Raw genomic sequence first — 26,084 nt, forward strand, 5'->3', positions numbered from 1 at the left:
AATAGTTAATGTTTTCGGTTGTCTTTTAACACTGTTTAGATTAATAGTAATTTAGTCATCAGTAAAATGGGTTTTTTAAATTTTTTTAAAATTTGTTCTTAACAAGCAGCTTTCTCTCCAACCATTAGACCCTCCTGCAGCTAGAAATAGTTTTGCAGTGGCTTATTCATGATCAGAAGTCTCGGTCTTTAGTGACTGCTCTGTTCCTCATTTGTAAAATGCGACCCTGCAGGTTCAGTCAGTAGAATTTGGCAGCAGATGGGTGGGTCATTGTACAATGGGGTCTTACTGTCAAACACTTGTATTTCTTTTTGGTTATGGAGTCACTTCACATAAGACAGTGTATATGCCAAGGGACTAACATTCTCCCCAAAACAAAATGCCAAGTGCAGTAATTTGCTTCTTTGCATATCACATCTCCTTACATTTTGACCTAAGGTATTTTAGAACCAACTGAATGCACAAACCTCCCAAAGTTAAAATATGAAGCATGCATTCTGCATGCAAAAAAAAAGACAAAAACTGCAGTGTAAAATAGGACTCTTCTCCTTGGGGTACGTCTATATAGCAGCTGAGAGCGTGCTTCCCAGCATGGGTAGACAGTCATGCGCTAGCTCTTCTTGAGCTAGCATGACAAAAATAACAGTGTGGCCATGGTGACATGGGCGGCGGCTCTGGCTAGCTCTCAGAGTACAAACCCATCTGACCCCTGGGTAGTACTCTGATGCCTAGCCCAAGTCGTTGTCCGTGCTGCTATGGACACACTGCTATTTTTAGTGCAGTAGCTTGAGCAGAGCTATTGCATATCTGTCTGTCTGAGCTGGGAAGCATGCTCCTGGCTGCTGTGTAGACATACCATTGAAGTGTGCTGTATGGTTGTAGAGGAGCTGTTCTGCTCTTTCTTGAATCTGAAAATCTCCTTTCTGTGATTCAGCTGGCCTTTGTACAAACTGTCAAGCAAAGCCCCTATTCTCCCTCCCAGGCCAATGGATATTTGGCATTTTGAGCTGTCTCTTCGTGAGATATCCACTGGTGTGTGTGCCTCAGGTATAATGTGTTTTGTTTGTTTCTTTTGCCTCTCAGGTATAGTTGCACACCTGGCATTCTCAAACACCTCAGAATCTTTATGTGCATATTAGTAGGTGCGGCTTTCAACTGCTGACTGCCTTAGCCACCTACCTGCCTTTTGTTCTTTGGCTTTCACAGCCATTTTGGCATCTGATCTCTGTCAGACATTGAGAGCTGCTAGTCAGTCTGAACTGCCAGATACTTCCTGTCTATAAACATTTCTCTGTGATCAGGCTACACCTGTTCAGGCACCATCTCAGTCTGAGAGGTGAAGAAACTTGACTAGTGGTAAATTACTTCCTAAAGCATCCAGTATTAATCAGGACAGGGTACTAGACTTAATGGATGAATGGTTGAGTACTGTATGTGACTCTAAATGTGGTTGAACCAAGGACTTCACTATTCCTATTGATTTTATGTGGAATGCACCCTAATATCAGGGTGATGGGTAGCAGTTTAAAACCCACAGATAGATTTTAGATTTATTAGAGACTCAAATTTTGAAGATAGCATTTAATTTTTAAAATATAAGAATATATATATATATTATAAGATTTATGGAAGTTCAGCACACAAGTTTAGCACAGAAATTTTGTAGAATTAAGATACTTTATAATTAGAAGCATTTGCTAGTAATGATTCATTTAAATTGTAGTTCTTCATTGCTCTTATTTTTACCATGCTATGCCCTTTGGCCTGGAAGTGAAGCTTTTGTCCTCTTGACATTAAAGGTTAACAGAACAGGAAACTGGATCACTATGTCTCCTCTTTGTGACCAGCATACTTTAGTAATTGTGTAATTACCAGAGGAGTCTGATTCTGATACTAAAAATAGTATTAAAAATTAAATGAACTTAATTTAAGTTTCTCGTTCCATGTGAGCCCATCTGTTTTCTGTTTTCAGCAATCCTGTTCATGCGTATGAAAGCCATTCATTCTCAAGCATAAAAACCACTGGGTCTTTTGCTGACCAAAATGTGATTTCAACGGAACACACAATCTGGTGATTTTGGGGGAACATTTTTATCCACTAAGCTTGTGTAGTGATTTGGTGGATCAGCAGCAAATGACCCTTTTCATTCAAGCTGTGCTGAAAACTCTTGGACAAATATCTTAGGGAGTTATTTTTTCATTTCATCTCTAATTAAGTAAATCTAACTTCATTTAGCTGCATATAACTGGGAAGTGGTCTCAGTTATTCCCATGATAACACATACAAAGAAGATGCCCCAGTCAAAAACATATCCCAAGTTAGTGGAGGTGTGTGTCCATGCAAATAGTATGTGTATGGTTATAACAGAAGCAAGATCCTTAATGATACTCTATTTATTCCTGCTTTTCAAAACTGTCTACGCTTTCTTTTCTCCTTTCTCGTTAGCAGTCACAAGACCCTCCTGCTTTAAAAGGCCCCACCCTGGCCACCAAAGTACGTAAAACCATGAGTAGCCGTGTTCATGAGGCTGTGAAAGCGATTGCCCTCTGCCACAACGTGACACCAGTGTATGAGTCTAATGGTGTGACAGATCAGGCTGAAGCTGAGAGACATTATGAAGACTCCTGCAGGGTGTACCAGGCTTCCAGTCCTGATGAGGTGAGATTTCCTTTTTTCCCACCCTCTTCTCCCTCACCTCCATGTTTTTAAGGGTTTGAAATAGGCAATATCTGAAGGAAGCCTCTCTGAAATGGAAGAGCTCGGTGTCAAACCATCAGTGCTAACTAATAATTGCTAATAGAGCATCCTCACGATGAATTATGTCATTGTCACATTAACATACATCTCTACCCCGATATAACACGACCCGATATAACACAAATTTGGATATAACGCGGTAAAGCAGCGCTCTGGGAGGCGGGGCTGCATGCTCTGGCAGATCAGCGCGTCAGCGTGTCTGGCTCCGAAACGCTGCTCTGAGCAGCGTGTTAAGGGTGCCGGGCCAGGGCCGAGGGGTTGGAAAAGGAGCAGAGGGTCTTGGGGGGTGGTCAGGGGACAGGGAGCAGGGTGGATTGGATCGTTCGGAGGTTCTGGGGGCGGGGCGGTCAGGGGATGGGGGCGTTGGATAGGGTGTGGGAGTCCCGGGGGGCCTCTCAGGGGGCAGGGGTGTGGATGGGGTCGGGGGACAGGGAGCGGGCAGGGGGGTTGGATGGATCAGGGGTTCTGAGGGGTCAGTCAGGGGGCGGGAAGTGACTATTAAGAATGGAAATGCTCGAGGCCAAAGCAAGTTCGATATAACGCGGTTTCACCTATAACACGATAAGATTTTTTGGCTCCCAAGGACCGCTTTATATCAGCGTAGAGGTGTATTTGAAAATAAGTCTGTCACTTCTATTAAGAAAAAGCATAATCAAAAACTCTTTACTATAGGAATGAATAGGAAAATAATGTAAGTGCTACGTGTCAAACAATAAATATTTTAGAAGTGAAACAAACCCTCCCTCTTTGCTTATATATTAAACCAATTTTATGTATATTTAGCAAGGTGAACCACAGCTCATCTTTAATTAAAGGCAAGCCTATTCTAGTCAAGTCAAGGGGTCAGACTTTTCTATGCAGTTATGGGACAAAGGAAGCATAAACTGACCGCAAATGCCCAGCAAAGAATTCTTCTGTCATAGAGGAACTCGCTGCTGGTGCAAAGGTCCAGATCTGGCACAGATACCTGCAGTCCCCCACCTCTATGGGTATGTCTAAACTGCAATAAAAGACCCATAGCTGGCCTAGGTCAGCTGACTCAGGCTCATGGGGCTCGAGCTATGAGGCTATAAAAGTAGAGTGGAGGAGGGTCTCCAATCTGAGCCTGAACTTTACACTGCTATTTTTAGCCCCAGAGCCCAATCCCCTGCCCCCCCCAGCCCAAATCAGCTTTTGTTTGAATAATTACACTTGCCCATATCTGCTAGAAGACTGAAAATTTGAAATTTTTCTTAGAAATTCCATTGATGATGTGTAGATCGTTGGCAGTATTTGAACGTTTTTTTTTCTTATTGCTTTACATAAACAGTTTTTCACTCTTAACATTATAAGACTAGCTAGGTTTCCTAAAGGTGGTATTAAAGGTGAGGAGCTGTTCATATAAGAAAATTTTTAAATCCTTCAAATATCCAGAGTTCTAAGATTATTCTAGTAAGGTACAACCTCAAAAGATTGTGCTGACGACTTGCCCTACGTTGCACATACTTTTAAAATATTTCCTATGATTACTCACTCAGATAGACCATGATCTCCTTTCAAGAGGACAAAAGGTTTCCTAGCCCCCAGTATAGGATCATTTTAAGTACATTCTTTTGTAAACAAAATTCTTGTGCTCGTGGTGACAAAAAGGGTATTTGTGTCTTCATGGTGCTTGGAGTGAACAGGCACTGTGCAAATACTGCTTCCGAGCTGTACTTTTTTTCTGTATTTTGCTTACCTGGGTTTCTCCTTGAAGTGCTGCTCTCGCCAATAAAGCAGTTTTACAGAAGTAAGTGCCTTTGCGTTGAAATTGGATCCGAACAATTTCCAGATGTTAATTTTTGTGGTCAGTATTTGAGGCTGTTTCCTAGTGAATTTATTGGCTATTTACATTCATAGCCTCTGTTTCTTTACCTACATGCCCGTATAGTCTCAGTGAAGTTTGACATATTTCCAATTGTAATTGTAACTCCTGCTTTAAATTTTTTTGCAACTAATGTGGCTGTAATACATGGTATTTTTATATTGTAACTTTATAACTAATCTCTCTGAAATTATACTTTTGTCTACATTGTTTTCCTTGCAATGATTTGAACTGTGAATTACAAGTGGTTTCAGAAATTAGATATGCTTTACTGAAGACATCTTGTCTGTAGGTCTCAAGAGCACAAATATCAGTCAGACATCTACTATGTGTCTCACAATAGGGAGTACTAAATATGAAACCAGCGGTAGTTAAACCCTTCAGGAAAGTGTGATACTGTTAAATAGCATTCATGGATTCCTAGAGGGAAAGTCTTTAACAAGCATCTAAAGCCTACTTTGAAATTCTATATCAATAAAATATTAGCATGTCAGGAGAGGTCAGTTTATGAAATGAGTACAAAAACTTTTATTCTTCTTACTTTTGAACAGTGAGGGTAATTTCTACTAGTTGGAATAGGATTAATTTCCTGTAACAGAGAACAGGATTTCCTAAATTTGTTTCCTGTGCATATTCCCATTTAGAAGTCTTGAAGTATCTTTATTCAGATATCAGTTACAGCCTTGGGGCTCTTTGATTGTGTCCGTTGTAGCCATACAGTAACTAACAGGGGAAATGAAATAGATATAATCTGATCAGAGATAAGCGTGCTTGGGATTCTTGGGCAAACAATCTTTAACTCTGACAGCACTCCACAGCTTCCAGGACACGAAAGAGTGTGCTCCACTTGATTACTGCCATTGTCTGTGTTCCTAGGCAATCCAGTTGGGGACATTTGAAGAGCAACTAATAACAAGGATCAATTTGTCTCTCTTTAAAATGAAATTTGTTAATCAATATCCATTTCAGTGATGGCTTGAGTAATTTAATGACTGGCCAGAGAGTGACGTTTAGAGACATGGAATATAGAGTTGCACTAGCAATTCTAACTTACACTGCAGAGAAATATATCTAACATAGTATAGGCAAACAGAACAATATCCAGAGATTCCTAGAATGTAGTAATAAAGGTTTATTAGCTATTTTGGTTGCTGTTCAACTCTGAGCATGGAGGACTCTCTTGCTATGTTTCTCTCAGTGGTCACAGGGTTCTCTGAAATCGGTTTTACTCTTGCTTGCTTTATATATAAATCACACACACACGCACGCACTTAATTTCCCACCCACACTTATTTTCCAACTCAGATGCTTCTCTCAGACAGCATGACTGTGACTTGTAACACACATAACTGTCAGTTTAAATAGCGCAGTGTATGTCAGTTTCCTATCTTTGATTACTCTGAAAATGCACTCCTATGTCCAGTAAAACAGGGTGCCCAAAATCTGCATCGACGAAGGCCCTGTTGATGTTGACACTATTATTTATTTTCTTTATGGTAGTGCCAGGGCCCCATTGCACTAGGTGCTGTGTAAACCTATTAATTTTAATATTTTCAATTACAGCTAGTCAGCAAACTTCAAAAGTTTCAGTGAAAAATGTTTTTTGGGCAGAGGCAGGAATTCTGCGGCTTTTGGAGGTTGGAAAGTGGTGGTTTAAAAAGCCAGTGCCATTTCCCTTCCCCTTGAGTTGAGTACTGAAGGTCCAGGGTAGAGTTAAGAAGGGACAGAGGGGTTGGTCTGGGACCAGAAGGTGGGCGGAGACAGCAGCAGGAGGGAGGATCTGCTTCTTTCTTCTCTTGTGCAGGCTTCTTCTGGGTCCTAGAGCCCTAGGATTGTGTTGCACTCTGCACCACCTTATGAGGCTTGTAAGGTCTTCACTCAGCTAATTTTTCAATTATGTTATATTCAGTTTTACATATTACCCGAAGTGTAAACTTTTTTGGAAATTTAAATGCTTGTTGTCCTGAGATCTAACTTAAATGGCAGATCAAGAAAGAAAGGATCTATTTGGAGGGGGGAAGTGAGCCTACCTCAATAGCGGTACAACATATGGAAAATCGACACCTACTTCTCTGTAGTTTTTTAGTTTCCAGGAGATGCTGATATTAAATATGTGTAACTGAATTAGTGTGTTAAATGTAGGAGTAAAAGGAGTCCTCCCTCTCTGCCTGAGGTGCCGCAGAATTAAACCATCTGCAAAGCTCATAGGGAAATGATTCATAAATTGACTAAGAAAGTTTTCCTTGCAGTTGCAGGTATTATTGGATTTTTAAGGTCAGAAGACCACCATGATCATCTAATCTTACCTCCTATATAACATAGACCATAGAAGCCCACCCAGTAATTTCTGCATTAAGTCCATAACTTCTGTTTTGAGCTATAACATATCTTTCAGAAAGATATCAGTTTTGATTTAAAAACTTCATTTGATGGAGAATTCACCATGTCCTTAGGTATATCCTAGTGGTTAACTACTTGCTGTGTTTCAAGTGGTTTGTTTTAATTGCATTTTTTCTAGTCTGAATTGGTCTAGCTTCAGTTTCTAACCATTGGATTGCTTTATGCCTTTTTTTCTGCTTGAAATATGTATTTGGTAAATGGGTACAACTTGGCTTTTGAGCAGAGGAATAGTTTGCAAAGTATGGGGAATCCTAGCAATCAGGAAACTTCTGGCAATGAAGTATACTTAAGTTGATTTATCACCAGGGATATTTATTTTAGCCTAGATTGAGAGCCAAATAGATATTTCTCCATTCCTTCTGTAAGAGACTTACACCTTGTATCTTGTCTTAATGGCAGTCCAGCCATTGATTTATTTCATTTTAATTGTGGAGTCCAAGATAACCTTGTTTATTATATCAATTCTTTTTTATGGAATCAGTTATTGTAAATGTCCTGGTAAATCACATATGGATTTTGTATGTTGTGGGGTTTGTAACTCTCTTTATTTATTACTCATGGTAATTACTTTTCATTTTATGTAACATATGAAAACTTCAGTGATGCTATATTAGGGCATGGGTGGAAGTGAAAGGTTTAAAAAACAAACCAAGGCCTCTAAGGTACAAAATCTATTATTCTCCTGATCAACAAGACACAAGCAAATTAATGGGTTTCAATATTTCTGACTAGCTGATTCCATGTAATTCTGGTCCTCTTATTCTTAACACATCTGCTTGTTGCACACTTTCCTTAACAGCCCTGATGAAGCTTTTGTCCCCTATGAAAATTTTTTATAAAGCCTTTTTTTACCTCACTGCATGACGTTGACAGTCTAGAGTGAGTGGAGGAGACAGACCACCTCTTTCCTTTTTTCATAGTCCAAGTACGGTAACATTTCTCATCTAGTCCCTGTCTCCTGCATGAGAAAATCCAGGTATTTTAATAATTATTTTTCCATGAGACTCTTACTTGGCTGTGAAGGGAACAAGGAAGTTTAGGCCTTCAGACAACTGCAGATTTCAAACATGTAGACAAATAAGCGTGAAGTGTTCTTTTCGGTCTGTGAGATTTCAGAGAGTGATACTAATGTAACATCGCACTGTGGAGATGGGATAGAGCAGGGGTGGCCAGCCCATGGCTCCAGAGCCACATGCTCCTCGAATAGGCACCGACTTCGGGGCTGGAGCTTCAGGCACCAACTTTCCAATGTGCCGGGGGGGAGAGGGAGATCACTGCTCTGCCACATGCCCTGTCCCCACTCCGCCCCTTCCCGCTCCCTCCCCTAAACCTGCCATGCCCTTGCTCTCTTTTTTTTTTTTTAACAGTTAAATAATTTGCCTCTCCAAATACCACATTGTGGTTCCAAATCCACGAAAGAATTTTGTGCTGTAAAAAAAATAATCTAACTAATGATGTATGGTCTAATTCTGCCATACATCCTCATGCTGTGTGAAGAACCTTAGTCTGTGAGCAGTCCCTACTGAAATATCTATGCAGGGTTCTGCCCAGCAGGAATTCAGGTGACCCTTTTAATAAGTTCTTATTTCAGCTGCAATGACAGTGATCTAAATCTGAACTAGTATTGGGCTCTGTGCATTTAGTTGGACCATGCTTTTTGTCGGAAAAATATAAAATGATGGTAAGACAGAGTAAAGAAGTGAGGTAGAGCAGAAACTGGAAGGTGTCTTAATGCAAATATTCTGTATAGATAAGTTCTGAATTAGCCCTCCAAAGTTTCATTTATTGCAGTCCTGAGGGGGAGCAATTCCTTTAAGTTGAATCCCACAAACAGTAGTATATGAAACGTCGAACACAAGAAGCAGCATTTTAAGCATGTTATTTCCCGCCGGGTTTTAGGGTAAATGAAGATTTAGGCACCCACTTTGCAGTAAGTTTTTTCTTCAGTACATTGTAATCATGTGATGAAGATGGGTAAGCTACTACACAGATTCTAAGGGGGCTTTTAGCAACATGGTGAGTGTATGAGAGACCTAGAGCCAGGCTGTCCAAATCCTAAAAATAGTCAATAAGCTTTAGCTTGAAGGAGAACCTGCCACGGAGAGTCACACCAATAGTTCTAGACTTGAAATACCTTATTAGATTGAGGTCTGAATGGCCTATTGAAGTCAGTTGAAACTTTGGATGAGGTCCTATGTGCTGTAGCATGTTAGAAACACTAGGTTTAAATGAGGGCAGTGTCTCTTAATGTGTGCCCACACCTTCCACTGAGGGTTAAAGCAGGTACTTCAAGTTGAGAGGATAGCTCCATAGCTTAAGTATTGCATGTGTTGTAGGTATTTTTTCATGAACTTTCTTGGAAGACATAACTCCTTTAGTAGTAAACTGAATACTTTGTCCTATTGCTTGCGTTCACTAAATAGACTTGTGACGAAAGAGATGAAATGTCAGCAATAATTATGGTTATAGAAGTGATTTCTTTAATGAAGAGAAAAGATTATTAGTAAATAAGTCTCTACAAAACTGGTCTTCATTCCACTGAGCTTCTCAACAAGATAATGGCTATAAGACAAGACAGGTAAAGGATTTTTATGTGCATCTCTTTAGACATGCCACTCTTAATGGATGTCTATAAAAATAGGTGAGAAATCCACTGACACTTATGTTTTGTTTTTATTTACTTAGGAACTAGCGCACTTAGGATACAGCAGGCTTTCTTCTAAGAGATTTATATGCACTGTTGAGTCTAAATCTTTCCTTGCTGAAAGAACCTGGGATGTGCACTGAATATAAGTGCCAGATTGCAAGCACTAAAATGAATTAGTCCAGTTCTCTGCTGGTGTAACTGCCTTGTAGTAAATGGAGTTACACAAGCAGAGAACTTGGCCTGATATTTGTGTCAGAGGTAGTAGGGTTGCCAACTGTGACTGAAGGTATTCCGGGAGATTCCAAACCTTCCCCCCCCACACCCCCCCCACATGACGTAATGTCATTTTCTTAAAATATCCTATTAAAATCTCCTGGATTGCTTTTAATAGGCACTGGGAGATCAACGCTGATTCTGGAAGACTCCATGCCTATCCTGCAGGGTTGGCAACTATAGTCAGAGGTAGGACTGAGTTTTAAGAGTTGGATATAGATTTAGCCCAAAATTTTGTATGGGGGAGGGGGAGGTGTTTTCACTGGGGAGAGGGAGGAAAGGGCATTTCCTAGTATGTGCAATGTTTCCATCTGAAACTCATCCTGATCAGATTTAAATAACCTATTACTAGCTGTGCTGAGTCGGTGCGGTTGTCTCGAGAGAATATCACACTGCAAGAGGCTGAAACTCTCATTTGTCCTCGGATCTTTAGAACTCTCCTCTGCTCAGCTTTGTTTACAACAGTAGTTACATCCTTTGACATTGTAGCCGAATGCCCAGCGCACAGTAATGCCACATAAACTCACTGCCTGGATCTGTTTCATTGACTTCCTTTTCATTTCCAGTTTCATTATGGGCTCAATTCTGCTCCCACTAACCTCAGTGGTGCAGGATCACATCCTGTGTCATCACTTCGGGTTAGTGGCGTATTGGCAACTTAGACTTTCATTGCTTTAATATCCTCTGCTTGTCTTAAACCCATTTGAATGGGGGCAGTTATGTACTGTGTGTTCCATCGCCAACTTTATTTTTTTTTATTTTAACATCATCTGGCTGGCTCAGAACACAGTGTAGTGCATGTCATGTGTTATTGGACATTAGTAGGTCCTTCCAGGGACAGAGTAATTAATATTGTCAATAGGCAGGAATGGCCGCAGGGAATAACACTAAAGGGCCATTTGTTCACATTACATGGCCAACGTAGAAAAACTGATCCGTTTTACAGTGACGTTAATGACTGAGTAACTTTTTCTTCAGTTAACCCACTGTCCCTTCCCCTCTGGTGTTCATTTACATGACCTCTGAACCACAAAGCTCAGCAGTCTATCTGACCTGTGATCTTTCTTGTATTTAGGTGGCCCTGGTACAGTGGACTGAAAGTGTAGGCTTAACACTGGTTGGTAGAGATCAATCCTCCATGCAGCTGAGGACACCTGGTGGTCAGATACTAAACTTCACCATCCTCCAGATCTTTCCATTCACTTATGAAAGTAAACGTATGGGAATCATCGTTAGGGTAAGTTGCTTTTCATGTTTCTTTTCATCTTCATGTAACTCTTGCAAAACACTGACTGAATAAGCAAGTACAATCTGTTTGATATCAGCAATGTTGTTCTTTATGGGAGAATGTTACATTATCTCAGATACCAGAAACTAAAATATTTTTATACGTTGAAGTACTGTCCTTCCATCCCCCTGGAACTGATAAGTAAAGTGTATTTTCTTTCAACACAAACTCCAAAGGCCTGTGGCAGTCCTTAACCCATAGACAGTAGGAAAAGAATTGTAGCCACTGTTGAAAGTAACAACAAAAGAGCACAAACTCCAATTCAAGAATCACCATAAATAGATGCAGATTTACCCCTCAACTACAGCTAAATCAGGAGTTCTAATGACTCATAACATATCTACAGTATAGTAGACTGTATGATGACTTCTAATGACTCATAACATAACTACAGTATAGTAGAGGGGCTACTGAAAGTCAAACATATATTTTAAGAAGGTACTTTCTGGTTTGCTTCTCATTAAGAAGTAAACTGTCAAATGAGCATGCTGGGATTATATTATTTATACAATGTATATTAAAATGTAAAATAAAGCAAGAAGTGGGGCAATAATTAACAAATTACTATGTGATTTCCTTTCTTTTTTCTGTGCCCTGATAGCTATTATGATAAGCATTTTTTCTGGAACAGAGGTTTCCTTGAACTACTTGGTGCATGGGGTTTCCCAGAGGAATTAGGGTAATCAGGTGTATTTGTAAAAAGAAAAGGAGTACTTGTGGCACCTTAGAGACTAACCAATTTATTTGAGCATGAGCTTTCGTGAGCTACAGCTCACTTCATCGGATGCATACCGTGGAAACTGCAGCAGACTTTATATACACACAGAGAATATGAAATAATACCTCCTCCCACCCCACTGTCCTGCTGGTAATAGCTTATCTAAAGTGATCATCAGGTTGGGCCATTTCCAGCACAAATCCAGGTTTTCTCACCCTCCACCCCCCCACACAAATTCACTCTCCTGCTGGTGATAGCCCATCCAAAGCGACAACTCTTTACACAATGTGCATGATAATCAAGTTGGGCCATTTCCTGCACAAATCCAGGTTCTCTCACCCCCCTCCCAAAAACCACACACACAAACTCACTATCCTGCTGGTAATAGCTCATCCAAAGTGACCATTCTCCCTACAATGTGCATGATAATCAAGGTGGGCCATTTCCAGCACAAATCCAGGTTTTCTCACACACACCCCACCCCCATACGCACACAAACTCACTCTCCTGCTGGTAATAGCTCATCCAAACTGACCACTCTCCAAGTTTAAATCCAAGTTAAACCAGAACATCTGGGGGCGGGGGGTAGGAAAAAACAAGAGGAAATAGGCTACCTTGCATAATGACTTAGCCACTCCCAGTCTCTATTTAAGCCTAAAGCTATAAAGCCTAAAACCAACCTTCCACACAAACTTCCTCGTGGCTGGATTTTACTAAAACTAGACAAGCCATTTACAACGCACACTTTGCTTCTCTACAAAAGAAAAAGGACACTAAACTTTCTAAACCACTACATGCTACAAGGGGCCACAGCAATGGTTCCCTCAACCCACCTAGCAATATTGTTAACCTATCCAGCTATACTCTCAGCCCAGCAGAAGCTGCTGTTCTATCTCGGGGCCTCTCCTTCTGCCCCTCCACTCCCACGAACATGATACAGTTCTGTGGTGACCTAGAATCCTATTTTCGACGTCTCCGACTCAAGGAATATTTCCAAAGTACCTCTGAACAACATACTAATCCACAGAGGTCTCCCTACCAACACTACAGAAAGAGGGATTCTAAGTGGACTCCTCCTGAAGGTCGAAACAGCAGACTGGACTTCTACATAGAGTGCTTCCGCCGACGTGCACGGGCTGAAATTGTGGAAAAGCAGCATCACTTGCCCCATAACCTCAGCCATGCGGAACGCAATGCCATCCACAGCCTCAGAAACAACTCTGACATCATAATCAAAAAGGCTGACAAAGGAGGTGCTGTTGTCATCATGAATAGGTCAGAATATGAACAAGAGGCTGCTCGGCAGCTCTCCAACACGAGTTTCTACAAGCCATTACCCTATGATCCCACTGAGAGTTACCAAAAGCAACTACAGCATTTGCTCAAGAAACTTCCTGAAAAAGCACAAGATCAAATCCGCACAGACACACCCCTGGAACCCCGACCTGGGATATTCTATCTACTACCCAAGATCCATAAACCTGGAAATCCTGGGCGCCCCATCATCTCAGGCATTGGCACCCTGACAGCAGGATTGTCTGGCTATGTAGACTCCCTCCTCAGGCCCTACGCTACCAGCACTCCCAGCTACCTTCGAGACACCACTGACTTCCTGAGGAAACTTCAATCCATCGGTGATCTTCCTGATAACACCATCCTGGCCACCATGGATGTAGAAGCCCTCTACACCAACATTCCACACAAAGATGGACTACAAGCCGTCAGGAACACTATCCCCGATAATGTCACGGCTAACCTGGTGGCTGAACTTTGTGACTTTGTCCTTACCCATAACTATTTCACATTTGGGGACAATGTATACCTTCAGATCAGCGGCACTGCTATGGGTACCCGCATGGCCCCACAGTATGCCAACATTTTTATGGCTGATTTAGAACAACGCTTCCTCAGCTCTCGTCCCCTAAAGCCCCTACTCTACTTGCGCTATATTGATGACATCTTCATCATCTGGACCCATGGAAAAGAAGCCCTTGAGGAATTCCACCATGATTTCAACAATTTCCATCCCACCACCAACCTCAGCCTGGTCCAGTCCACACAAGAGATCTACTTCCTGGACACTACAGTGCTAATAAACAATGGTCACATAAACACCACCCTATACCGGAAACCTACTGACCGCTATTCCTACCTGCATGCCTCCAGCTTTCACGATCCATCATCTACAGCCAAGCTCTGCGATACAACCGCATTTGCTCCAACCCCTCAGACAGAGACAAACACCTACAAGATCTCTGTCAAGCTTTCTTACAACTACAATACCCACCTGCAGAAGTAAAGAAACAGATTGATAGAGCCAGAAGAGTTCCCAGAAGTTACCTACTACAGGACAGGCCTAACAAAGAAAATAACAGAACGCCACTAGCCGTCACCTTCAGCCCCCAACTAAAACCCCTCCAACGCATTATTAAGGATCTACAACCTATCCTAAAGGATGACCCAACACTCTCACAAATCTTGGGAGACAGGCCAGTCCTTGCCTACAGACAGCCCCGCAACCTGAAGCAAATACTCACCAACAACCACATACCACACAACAGAACCACTAACCCAGGAACTTATCCTTGCAACAAAGCCCGTTGCCAATTGTGCCCACATATCTATTCAGGGGACACCATCACAGGGCCTAATAACATCAGCCACACTATCAGAGGCTCGTTCACCTGCACATCTACCAATGTGATATATGCCATCATGTGCCAGCAATGCCCCTCTGCCATGTACATTGGTCAAACTGGACAGTCTCTACGTAAAAGAATAAATGGACACAAATCAGATGTCAAGAATTATAACATTCATAAACCAGTCGGAGAACACTTCAGTCTCTCTGGTCACGCAATCACAGACATGAAGGTCGCTATCTTAAAACAAAAAAACTTCAAATCCAGACTCCAGCGAGAAACTGCTGAATTGGAATTCATTTGCAAATTGGATACTATTAATTTAGGCTTAAATAGAGACTGGGAGTGGCTAAGTCATTATGCAAGGTAGCCTATTTCCTCTTGTTTTTTCCTACCTCCCCCCCCCACAGACGTTCTGGTTTAACTTGGATTTAAACTTGGAGAGTGGTCAGTTTGGATGAGCTATTACCAGCAGGAGAGTGAGTTTGTGTGTGTGGTTTTTGGGAGGGGGGTGAGGGGGTGAGAGAACCTGGATTTGTGCAGGAAATGGCCCAACTTGATTATCATGCACATTGTGTAAAGAGTTGTCACTTTGGATGGGCTATCACCAGCAGGAGAGTGAATTTGTGTGGGGGGGTGGAGGGTGAGAAAACCTGGATTTGTGCTGGAAATGGCCCAACCTGATGATCACTTTAGATAAGCTATTACCAGCAGGACAGTGGGGTGGGAAGAGGTATTGTTTCATATTCTCTGTGTGTATATAAAGTCTGCTGCAGTTTCCACGGTATGCATCCGATGAAGTGAGCTGTAGCTCACGAAAGCTCATGCTCAAATAAATTGGTTAGTCTCTAAGGTGCCACAAGTACTCCTTTTCTTTTTGCGAATACAGACTAACATGGCTGTTACTCTGAAAGGTGTATTTCTGTATGCAGTTATCTTATGTCTTTAATGACAGTGCTAATTAGACATGCACCTACCTATACACTTGCACACTTAATTCTTTATTTTGGTCCTATGCACTAATACAGTGGAGACTAGATTTTCAAAAACCTGATTCAGCTGAAAAGGAGCTAGTGCTAGAAACAGTGAAAATATGATTGTAATTTTTTTCTGTTTCTCTCCCCTCTTAGGGCTGTTAACTGTAATATTTCTCTTGATGCTTGTTACCTACTCACAAACTGGTGAACCCATATTTAAACCTTTCCAAAACATTCTTAGCTCTCTTATCAAAGTGCAGCATTATTATTTATTTATTTTTGTTTTGGTAGTGCCTGAGGACCAACCAAGATAGGCCCTACTGTTAATCCTCAATAGCCTTGAAAGGAAAACTATCCCTCCCCATTTCACAGATGAGAAAGCTGATACAGAGTTGAAGGACTTCCCCAAGGTTTCAGCGGGAGTAGTTTTACACCTTGGGGCTAGAATTCTAATAATTTTGGCTCTCACGACTATGTTCTGCTTAGTGGACCTCCCCATTCTTTAAATGAATAGTGGCTGAGGTGTCTGCACTGCTAAACAGATGTGTTTTTTACTAAAGCACATGAACTGTCTTGAGGTTTAAAAACACAGTGAAGACCAGGCACTTCAGTTTTACCTCCAGATAGCTCATGCATGTTAGGTGTATTTGTTTTTTGGTTTTTTACCACTGGGTGACTAATGCATGTGAGCTATCTGGAGGTTAAAAAAAAAAACAAAAAACCAAACCCATACCTCGGGCGGTAGTATAGTGCTGACCTCATCTAGTTTACATTATGGTAAAACTAACATGCATTGTCTTCACTCTGTTTTTACCCTAAGATAGTTCATGTGAACTTAGTTATCTTGTCATTAAAAGTGTACCTTTTTAGCAGCAAAGACATGGCCTAGGAAGGGCCTTGTACCACTCTACTATTATTACAGGTTAGAATGGTAAGACAAATCTTACTTGTATTTGTAGGCATCTTCAATATGAGATTCTGCTATACAGTCACATGAAGTTTATTTCATTGTCTCATGCTTTATAGTTTTTTATAGCACCACAAGAGTGAGGTGCTTTTGCAGACATGAAGAGGCAAGAAGGAATTACAGTCTAAACAGATAATGTAAAGTTGAATGATGCAGAGGATGGTATACAACAAAAAGCTAAGTGATTGATTGGAGAAGCTTAGCATGCATCTGGTTCCCTAATTTGTGTTGACATACAGATTAAGATATAATGTGAACACATGACGGTGTCAATAAACTAAGCTATGAGTGAGGAGCTAGGCAATGTTGATAAAAGATTTATACAGCACCATCAATATATTAATATCATGTCCCATCTCATTTGTGGCATTTCAGACCTTGAATCTGCCATTGGTTCAGGACTCAGTGCTTCCCATTCTGTGGCCTGGACCCTGGCACCTTTTTGGGGGTGGGAGTGAAGGGAAACAAGAGAATTTTATTGGCAGGCTAGCTTTAAAAAAACAAAACCCTGTATTTGGAATTGCTCCATGTTTTGGAACAATAGAATAAGTCCTAGGGGGAATGGACTAGTGGTCAGAGTGCAAGTGAGGTAATCAGAAGTACATGATAAATACAGGAATCTAGAAAACAACTGGATATCCTCGAGAATACAGTTCATAACTTTGTTCCGACAAGTGTCTGATATTAGACCTAGTTGGGACAATGCGTTCACCAAATGCTCATAGAAACATAGCGAGTGCTGTGTTCCTTTTCATCAGCTGGATTATTTCTATAGTGGAAAATGGTGTAGACTAAACAGGTGGGTTGGCACCATCTGAATGGTCTCTATGAGACCTAGAGATTTGACAAAACTTGTGGAAAAATTTCAACAAAATCTCTCCCTCTCCCCAAATTTTTACTAGTTTTGTTCCATTGCAGTAGCACCAAGTGGTTAACAGTCACCAACTTGAATTTCATCAAGGTTTAAACTTACCATCCCTGCAGAGAGATGGGTGTCCCTGAAACGTTCTGAACTTTATCTTCACTGAAAGGGAGAGCTTTAGTTAGCTTCCTTTTTTCCTTCCTCTCTGACAATCTGACTATCACTTAGGGTGGCATTGGACCTCACAGGCCAGGATTCTCAATTCCATCCTAGTTTTTAAGGTAACTATAAGCCACAAGTTTCAGAGTAGCAGCCGTGTTAGTCTGAATTCGCAAAAAGAAAAGGAGTACTCGTGGCACCTTAGAGACTAACCAATTTATTTGAGCATAAGCTTTTGTTAGCTACAGTTCACTTCATCAGATGCTTATGCTCAAATAAATTGGTTAGTCTCTAAGGTGCCACGAGTACTCCTTTTCTATAAGCCACAACTCTCCCTACCTAATTAAAAATATTTCTAATATACAGTGCATATTAGGTATGATCCCTCTGAAGACAATAGCAAAACTTTCATTCACTGCATTTGGAAACATGATCAGGCCTAAAATCTTGAGTGTCTACATATATTATACTACTGTGGTGTCAGGGTGGAAGTTTTGGCCCCTCTCCAATGGGCTTGTGAAAACCTGTTCCTTCAATGTTGTGTGGCTGAACAACCAAACGAGCTCTGTCTTCTGTTTTGAACTGAAGCAGATTTTAATTAGCAGGTGCTAACTGGATGGGTATCACCACATACTGTGTTTCTGCATGCTCTGAACTCTTGTCTTCTAACAAAGTTTTCATTCCTTTTTATGAAAAAGGTTTTTTTGCTTAACAATTTCTAGTTATCAAGTAAAATTTTGTATATTTATACCAGTGCAGGTACCAAATATTATTTTTTACCTACAAGCCACCAAATACACTGGGTGCAACTGAACCAGTTATTTCATCAATATTAATTCTAAAAATAGTGTTTTAACTGTTGGTAAGAGTCGTGTGTGGGGAAAAAATAGCTTATTGAGCAGATAAGTGTATAAAATAAATTCACAGTTGGAAAAACAATTCTAAAATCTCTTCCTTGAAGCTGTAAACTTCTGTAAGACTTCAGAAAATTATCTGAATAAGATATACAGCTAATTTCCTCCTGTCCTACTTGTCCTTATAGACACACAGATTTTAGCACCAGAAGGGACCAGTATGGCCACCTAGTCTGACCTCCTGTGTAATACTGGCCATAGAATTTCATCCAAGGATTCCTACACAGAGCCAAAAAAATGTGTGGTTGAACTTCTTCTCAGAGATGCCTGCTTTCCCTTGTGGTCCTGCCTGCTCTGTCTCTTGTAAAGGGTCTCTTTGTATTATTACTATGATAACGTTTAAGCTTCTTCAGCAGATGAGGACTAAGGTGGCAGTGTATGTTCGCAAGTAGCAGATGTTGCCTCATTTAAGACAATTTGGCAATATTTGCTTGTTACATATATCAACTGTCATTGTCTGGTGGTTTATTCTTCCAGTTCTAAGAAGTCTTGTTATAAGAAAGCAGCCACCCTCTTTACAGAATTGTTTACTTGCTTATTTTCATGCTAAGAAAAGGGTTACATTAAAAAGATATTTGTTTGTTGATCACAACATTTTCCACTCTGTTTTTTTTTTTCACACATGTGGAATGATGATGATTGCTTTGCAACAAAGATAGCACTGTTGTCATATCTGGAACTGAAAGAGGCCTTTGAACCATGGCCAGAATCAGACCACGATGGAAAAAGATGAAGCTCTAAAACAATACAACTGGCAAATCTCTCTGTAGATTTATAGTGTGATCTTACCATAATATGAGAACGTGCTAACCTCCTGTTGAACTCTGCAAGAGGAAATGACTAATGCAAGGAGATAGTTGATACAATATTTATATTGGACAAAATTTATAAACTATCTTAAGCCAATTCTATAGCACAGGAAGTAGAGTCTTTATTCAGTTTCCTACAGAGATGTTGTTAAACACTTTTTCTTAATCAAATAATTTAATACATAAATCTTTTGTCAGTGCCAGAAAGCTTAATTTTTTTAAAACTAAGCATGTTCTGGGTTTTCTTGGTGACCTGTAAAACTTGAACTCTGAGATGTATGAACTGTGCATATTGACACAGAGTCAACACCATCAATCAGAAATGGTTTGTAATGCACCTGTAAGAACCACCACATGTTCCTGGTAAAGGTCTCAAAAAGACTTAAGCAACAACATTCAAACACAAGCAGCTAAAGCTAGGCACTTTATTCCCAGTGTAGGGACCTGAATGAAAAGGTGTCTTGATAATCAGAGATATTGAGTATCCACAGCTCCCATGAAGTTTCCTCAGCAAAGGAATCCATTTCCTTCTTCCACGCCCATTTTAATTATTTTTCTTCCATGCTGCCAGCTGTGTGTGGAAAGCACCCTCTCCAACACCAGTGTGCCAGGCCTTCGCCCATTTCTCAGACCAGTCCCTCTTCTTCCCACATCACTAACCCACATCAGTAAAATGTCCTTTCTGCCCTAGTGAATTGTCAGATGGGAGATGGGGAGGGGGAAAAGATTAAAAAACAAAACACAACACACACACACACACGCCCCAGTTGCCCATTCCTTCTGGGTCTCCTAGTGCATCCTTGAGGCAGGGTTTTTTATTTTTATATAGTGTCAGCCATATCTCCATTTAACTAGCTTTTGTAGTGGTTAGAATACAAGGTAATTTTGCATCATCTAATGTAAACTGGAGAGAGTACTTTGCAAACATTGCATTTTTTTTCCCTATTCCTGTCTTCTTTGGAAAGTATTTTGGTTTTCTTCATTCACTGATGTTTCCAAACCTTCATCTTTTTGTTCTGTACGTTTTTTTTTCTCCATCCACAGATACTATCTTGGTTTACGGTGCAAGTTCTCCTTGCACATTGTTTGATCTCCTTTGCAGAGTTTGCCAGTGTTTCCATTAGCCCACCATACTAATAACTGTGACCTCCTTAGACATTTGCCTGCTCAGAAAGGATTATGAATTTGTAACAGTGTAAATATGCTTTGCTTGCAATCTACAAATTAGTCACATCAGGTGAGGCAGGCAGTTGCCTAACCCCTGGTGGCAGGCCAGAGTTTTAATTGTACTTATATATACAGCATAATTATAATACAGGGAGCCGTTAAGATTGATTTTACTCAATTAAATTGTATTTATTTGTTACTTAATTTTCCCCTCCTAAGTGTAAACATCAACGTTGATTTCCAGGATGAAAACAAAATGCACCAGTGTCATGGTTACACTAGACCATTAATGATGAGAGTTAGGAAGGGGGATGACTATTTTCCATATAGAATAGTGTGAATACATCCCACCCCTTGGTTTGAGCCAGTATCACCTGTTATTGACCAAGAAGTTGATAATCCTTGCATGAAGTATCTTGCTGCTTGCTGTAGATAATTGAACCCATAATCTTTCACCATTTTCTTTCCTCTCTCAGGATGAGTCAACGGGAGAAATCACTTTCTACATGAAGGGAGCCGATGTAGTCATGGCTGGCATCGTGCAGTACAATGACTGGCTAGAGGAAGAGGTACAAAGTGGTCTCACTTTCTTAGGCGTAGAATATTTACTTCTTCAGGCAGATGCTGCTTGTTCCATGGCAACACATCACTAAGCCCTTCTGACATTACGTTGGTGAAGCAGGCTGAGGTAGCTGTTAAAATGTATGCAGGAAAAAGATTGTTTGGTTTAGCATTTTGGTTGGATTAACCTGTAGCCAGAAATACAGATACAGTATTAGTCAATGTAAGGAAGCCATGTGGTGAATTCAACCCATTTAGTCCAGGATAACTCTGGTAAACAAAATGGACGTTGTCCAGGTTTCTCGTTCTTTGTCTGGTAATTCCTCTTTCTCACAAGATTTATCTTGGGTAACTGGGCCTGATTCTGCACTTGGCTTTATTTTAAACTGCTGGGTCTGTTTACTTTTTGGAAAACCAAGAATTGCATTTTGATTTTAAGTCTTTCTGAACCTCCCTGCTTAAACCCATTCCATCGTATTGCTGGTAATGGTGAACAGTCTCCACAATAGCAGATATAAATGGTTCTTTTTCTATTTGACTATGTAGGAATATTGTAGTGTCTCTTTAAATAGTTTGTGAACAAAAGATACAGTACTTATTGAAACCAATGGGCTTGGATCCCTTCTTACTTTGGTATATATTCAAAGTAACTGAGCTCAGTGGAGTAACTGAAGCCAATGGAGTTGCTTATGCCAGTTTGACACTGCTGTGAGAGGAGCATCGTTCCAGATCAGTTGTACAGCCTACAAATAGAATTTGAGATCTCCTCTTCCCTGGTTACTTTATCATGCTGTTTATCTGATGCTATGTATTCAACTGGGTTGTTTGACTGGAACAATTATTTTGTTAGCATCGTATCTACTGTTACAATCTCTGAATCAGTTAAGTTGTGATGTGGGTGATCATTTACAATATGACACTTCTTTCCAGTGTGGTAACATGGCTAGGGAAGGCCTGAGGGTCCTTGTTGTAGCGAAGAAGTCCCTGACTGAGGAGCAGTATCAAGACTTTGAAGTAAGTTTGTATTTTTATAATCATGTAAGTGATGCCCACAGAGTTCTGATTTATAGTATCTGCTTTCATCTCCCCACTCGTTATGTCCTAATCACCATCATGTTGCTCTTGTAATCAGCTGGAGGTGTCTACTGAGTGGTGTGTACTACTCCCTAGGCCATTGCTTCTGCCATCTCCACAAGTTCCCATTCTAGGGATTGATTCCACAGGAGTTGCAGCCCAGGAATCCTGCCCCGTAGACTTCTGTTGTTGCCATTTTACTTCTGCCAACATTCAGTGCTGCGTAGCCATGTTTAAATTTACTGAAATAACCTGCGTTGACATTTTGAATCTTCAATTTTGTATCCTGACATTTGCAAAACAAGAGAGAGTCAAAGAATCCTGTGTACTTTCAGGTGTTTTGGAAATGGGGGCTCCAGTTGCTTGTGTATGTGACTCCGGCAGATTGATTTGTCTATTTACCACAATCTGGTCTAGATGAGCCAAATTTCAAGATCCACCTTCAAAATAGCACTTGCAAATTTTGTGTATACTGAAGAATTATTTGTGAGCACAGATCAGATAACTCTGCATCTAACTGGCAGATTTGCATAAGCGTACCAGGAAAGATTTGTTTAGCCTCATTTGTCTTTGCACTGTAGAGTTAACGTTAACCAGTCATTACAGAGGACAGCCTTGAGGTGGACTTAGCCTATGGCCTTCAGAGGCCTGAGTTGTGTCGTGTTGTTTAATCCTGTATTCCACAGACACACAAACACTCCTAGTTTGAATTACAGTGACTGGGTTTTTGTCTTGTGCTATTCTCAGGCACGCTATGTTCAGGCGAAGCTAAGTGTGCACGATCGCTCGCTGAAGGTAGCCACTGTGATTGAGAGCCTGGAAATGGAGATGGAGTTGCTGTGTCTGACTGGAGTGGAGGATCAGCTGCAGGCAGATGTCAGACCCACTCTGGAGACCCTGAGAAACGCTGGCATTAAGGTTTGGCTAACCTAGAAATGGAATGCGGAACCTCAGTGTAACTGACACTGCAGTTGATGATAATGGCCAGACAGTTGCGGGGAGACTCTCTGGAATGTAACATTTGGAGTAAATGGGTCTGTCTGATGATAAACCCCCATAAAATTGTGATCTCCATTGAGTGTGACTGTTGCAATAGGTGAGCAGCAGTGATAAGTGAAAAATTCTTTTTCTATTGGCTGTAGAATAAGACACCAGCAACAAAGAAACTCTATATATATTATTCAGTCCAGAAACAACCTTATTATCTAATGTTGGTCTGCTCTGTTGGTTAATGGAAGTGCAACAGGACATGAAAATGATGACCCCATGTGCTCTGATTCAATGATTATATCATGTTATCATCTAATAGCTAGCTAATATTTTTGTACAGCGCTTTGACTATATAAAGCATTGTAAGTGCTGAGTACTAGCTGAGCACCTTAAAATGTGTCACCATCGCCCAAAATTTTTTAATATACGAAGAAACCAAATATGCAGACAGAATAGTATATATGAAAGGTAAGTATAAAGAGTCAGCCAAGCTAGTCTTGTAAGTGGCTGCAGTTAAAGTTAGCTCGGCTTTATTTCCTTTCTCTTCTGGCACCCAAATTATAATGTGCAAGTTTTTGAGCACTGAAGTTGAACCACACAACTATGAATTTTTATGCCTTGATATATAGCCACCAGAGGGTGTCTGAACCAAAAAGAATAATTCACAAGGATTTTTTTTATGCCTTCTAGCTTTATATATCTCCACCACTTGTGCACCTACAGAATTAGCCATACATAGATGGGCAAAGCCAGGGATGATTATGGTTTGACTCTGCCTTTGCCCAAAATCTTGTCAGTCAAGTTCTAGGTTTACAAAATCAGGGGTGATCTGGAACTAGCACTCACAGTTGGGGGTGAAGAGTTGGATAAAAGGTTACCATTCTGGTTCCCTATTTCAAACAGTAAATAAACAAAGCCTCACTTTGTATTGCAGACTCAAAACTAGGCTGTTTCAGATCCAGTACCCAGTTTACCTGAATTCACAAAGTTGTTGTTTTTTCTTGGGGGGGCGGGGAAGTCCTCAATATACAGTTTTAACTTTGATGCCATCTCTAATATCAACATAACTTTGCACATGTCACTGAGTAGGTCAAACAAACAGAATGCAGTTCCCATAGTTTCCATAGCAATATTTTGATTTTTATTAGTTAAGTCTTGACTGTTTGGTCCAAAAATGTTTGTTTTGTTAACTTGGCTAAAGTCACTGCCTTCATGCTGAATGGATAGCCCTGTTAGTGACTGCATACATATTGCTGCAATTTAGATGTTCTGCTGCTCATGTTCTTTGGGATTCTGCATGTCAGTAGAGAATGAAGACTGAAGGCAGTTTTGTAATTCATTCTGGAGCTATCTGTTTTCTTTATTTCTTTATTATACTATCTTGTTAATTACAATAAGTGTCCTACCTGGTTTTTAGCTTATTAAACTCCTTTTAGTGAATGAAACAAACAAGTGGATCCTTATTTGATCTGCTCCAACAGGGGAAGGCCTGGAGGGAATTAAAAGCACCAGGTAAAGAATAGCCAAAACCCCAATCATTAATATTGTTGAGAAAATTCCCTTCCAGATTATAGCAAATATCGGTCAGCACTGCTGACTGCTTTCTAGTGTCCTCGTTTAATGACTGAATTGTTTTCATATACACTGTCTTCATTGTCCTTTAATTAGGGCAACGGAACAGCTTCCATACAAGGAAAGATTAAAAAGACTGGGACTGTTAAGCCTAGAAAAGAGACCACTAAGGGGGAATGATAGAGACCTATAAAGTCATGGTGTGGAGAGAGGGGAAGTGGTGTTTACTCCTTCACACAATGCAAGAACCATGGGTCACACAATGAAATTAATAGGCAGCAGGTTTCAAACAAACGTAAGGAAGTACTTCTTCACACAACTCATGGTCAACCTATGAAACTCATTGCCAGTGGATGTTGTGGGGGTTCAAAAAAGAACTGGATAAGTTCATGGAGGATAGGTCTATCTATGGCTATTAGCCAAGAGGGTCAGGGACACAGCCTCATGCTGTGAGTGTCCCTAAACCCTCTGCCTGCGAGAAGCTGGGACTGGACAGCAGAGGATGAATCTCTCTTCTGTTCAGTCCCTCTGAAGCAGCTGGCACTGGCCACTGTTGGAAGACAAGATAGTGGGGTAGATGGACCATAGGTAAGACCCAGTGTGGCCATTCTTATGTTTAGTTTGTTCCACACACACAAGGGTGGTGAGCTAACTGCAGTTGCATCATCTATATTTCAGGCAGGGCCATGCAGGATCTATTTGCAGCGGGGGCTAAAGATTTCTGTCTAAAACTTGCTGAGGATGGGGAGACATTCAAAGGGTCTGCCTCTTCAATTTATGTTTTGTGTTTTATCAGTGAAGTCTTGAAATGCCAGGTGGAAAAATGTGCACATTTCTTAACCCACTGTATACTGAAGCATTTTTCAAACCCCTCAGTTCCTCTGTGAGTAGGGGAATTCCCTGCCCTTTTTAAATGGGATTCTGTTGTAGAGGAATTTGTTGAACACCACACACGTTCTGTTGTAAATATGGTCTATTTGCATGCATAAGACCCCAGAGTTCCTAGAAGTTCCCTGTAAACATAGTGTGTGTTAGGTTTTGTGTTTATTTGGGGATATAAAAATACTTTGAATTTCAGGTGTGGATGCTGACAGGGGATAAGCTAGAAACAGCTACTTGTACAGCGAAAAATGCTCATTTGGTGACCAGAACCCAGGACATTCATATATTCAGATTGGTGAGTAGTGTACACTTATTCCCTGTGGGTGAAATTCACCCCTCTCTGGACTTGGTTAAGAATTAAGTGGAGGATCAGAAGGGATAGAATACCCCAATCTATAGGCAGGCTATTGTGCATTACTTCCATGGTGCTTCCTCCAGCCTGTGGCCTGGAATAATGGCTACTGCTCTGCACTCCCTACAAGGGTGGTTCCTGGCCAGTGATTTAGCGTAAGCAGGATACACACCTACCTCAGATCTCCCCTCGAGTCTGATCCTCCACCTATCAAAGTCAGTGGCAAAGC

General features: G+C 40.8%; 1 protein-coding gene across 1 annotated transcript in view; it reads left to right on the plus strand.

The window, feature by feature from the left end:
- ATP9A (ATPase phospholipid transporting 9A (putative)) overlaps window positions 1-26,084 on the plus strand; it is a 94,880-nt gene that overhangs the window by 51,292 nt on the left and 17,504 nt on the right. Inside the window, exons 14-19 of the mRNA XM_084646286.1 lie at window positions 2,447-2,659; window positions 10,997-11,158; window positions 20,901-20,993; window positions 21,916-21,999; window positions 22,807-22,977; window positions 25,700-25,798. Coding sequence (XP_084502412.1) covers window positions 2,447-2,659; window positions 10,997-11,158; window positions 20,901-20,993; window positions 21,916-21,999; window positions 22,807-22,977; window positions 25,700-25,798 — 822 coding nt within the window. The remainder of the gene's footprint in view (window positions 1-2,446; window positions 2,660-10,996; window positions 11,159-20,900; window positions 20,994-21,915; window positions 22,000-22,806; window positions 22,978-25,699; window positions 25,799-26,084) is intronic.

This window comes from Lepidochelys olivacea, assembly GCF_965140295.1.
Source record: "Lepidochelys olivacea isolate rLepOli2 genome assembly, chromosome: 13".
Taxonomy (NCBI): domain Eukaryota; kingdom Metazoa; phylum Chordata; order Testudines; family Cheloniidae; genus Lepidochelys; species Lepidochelys olivacea.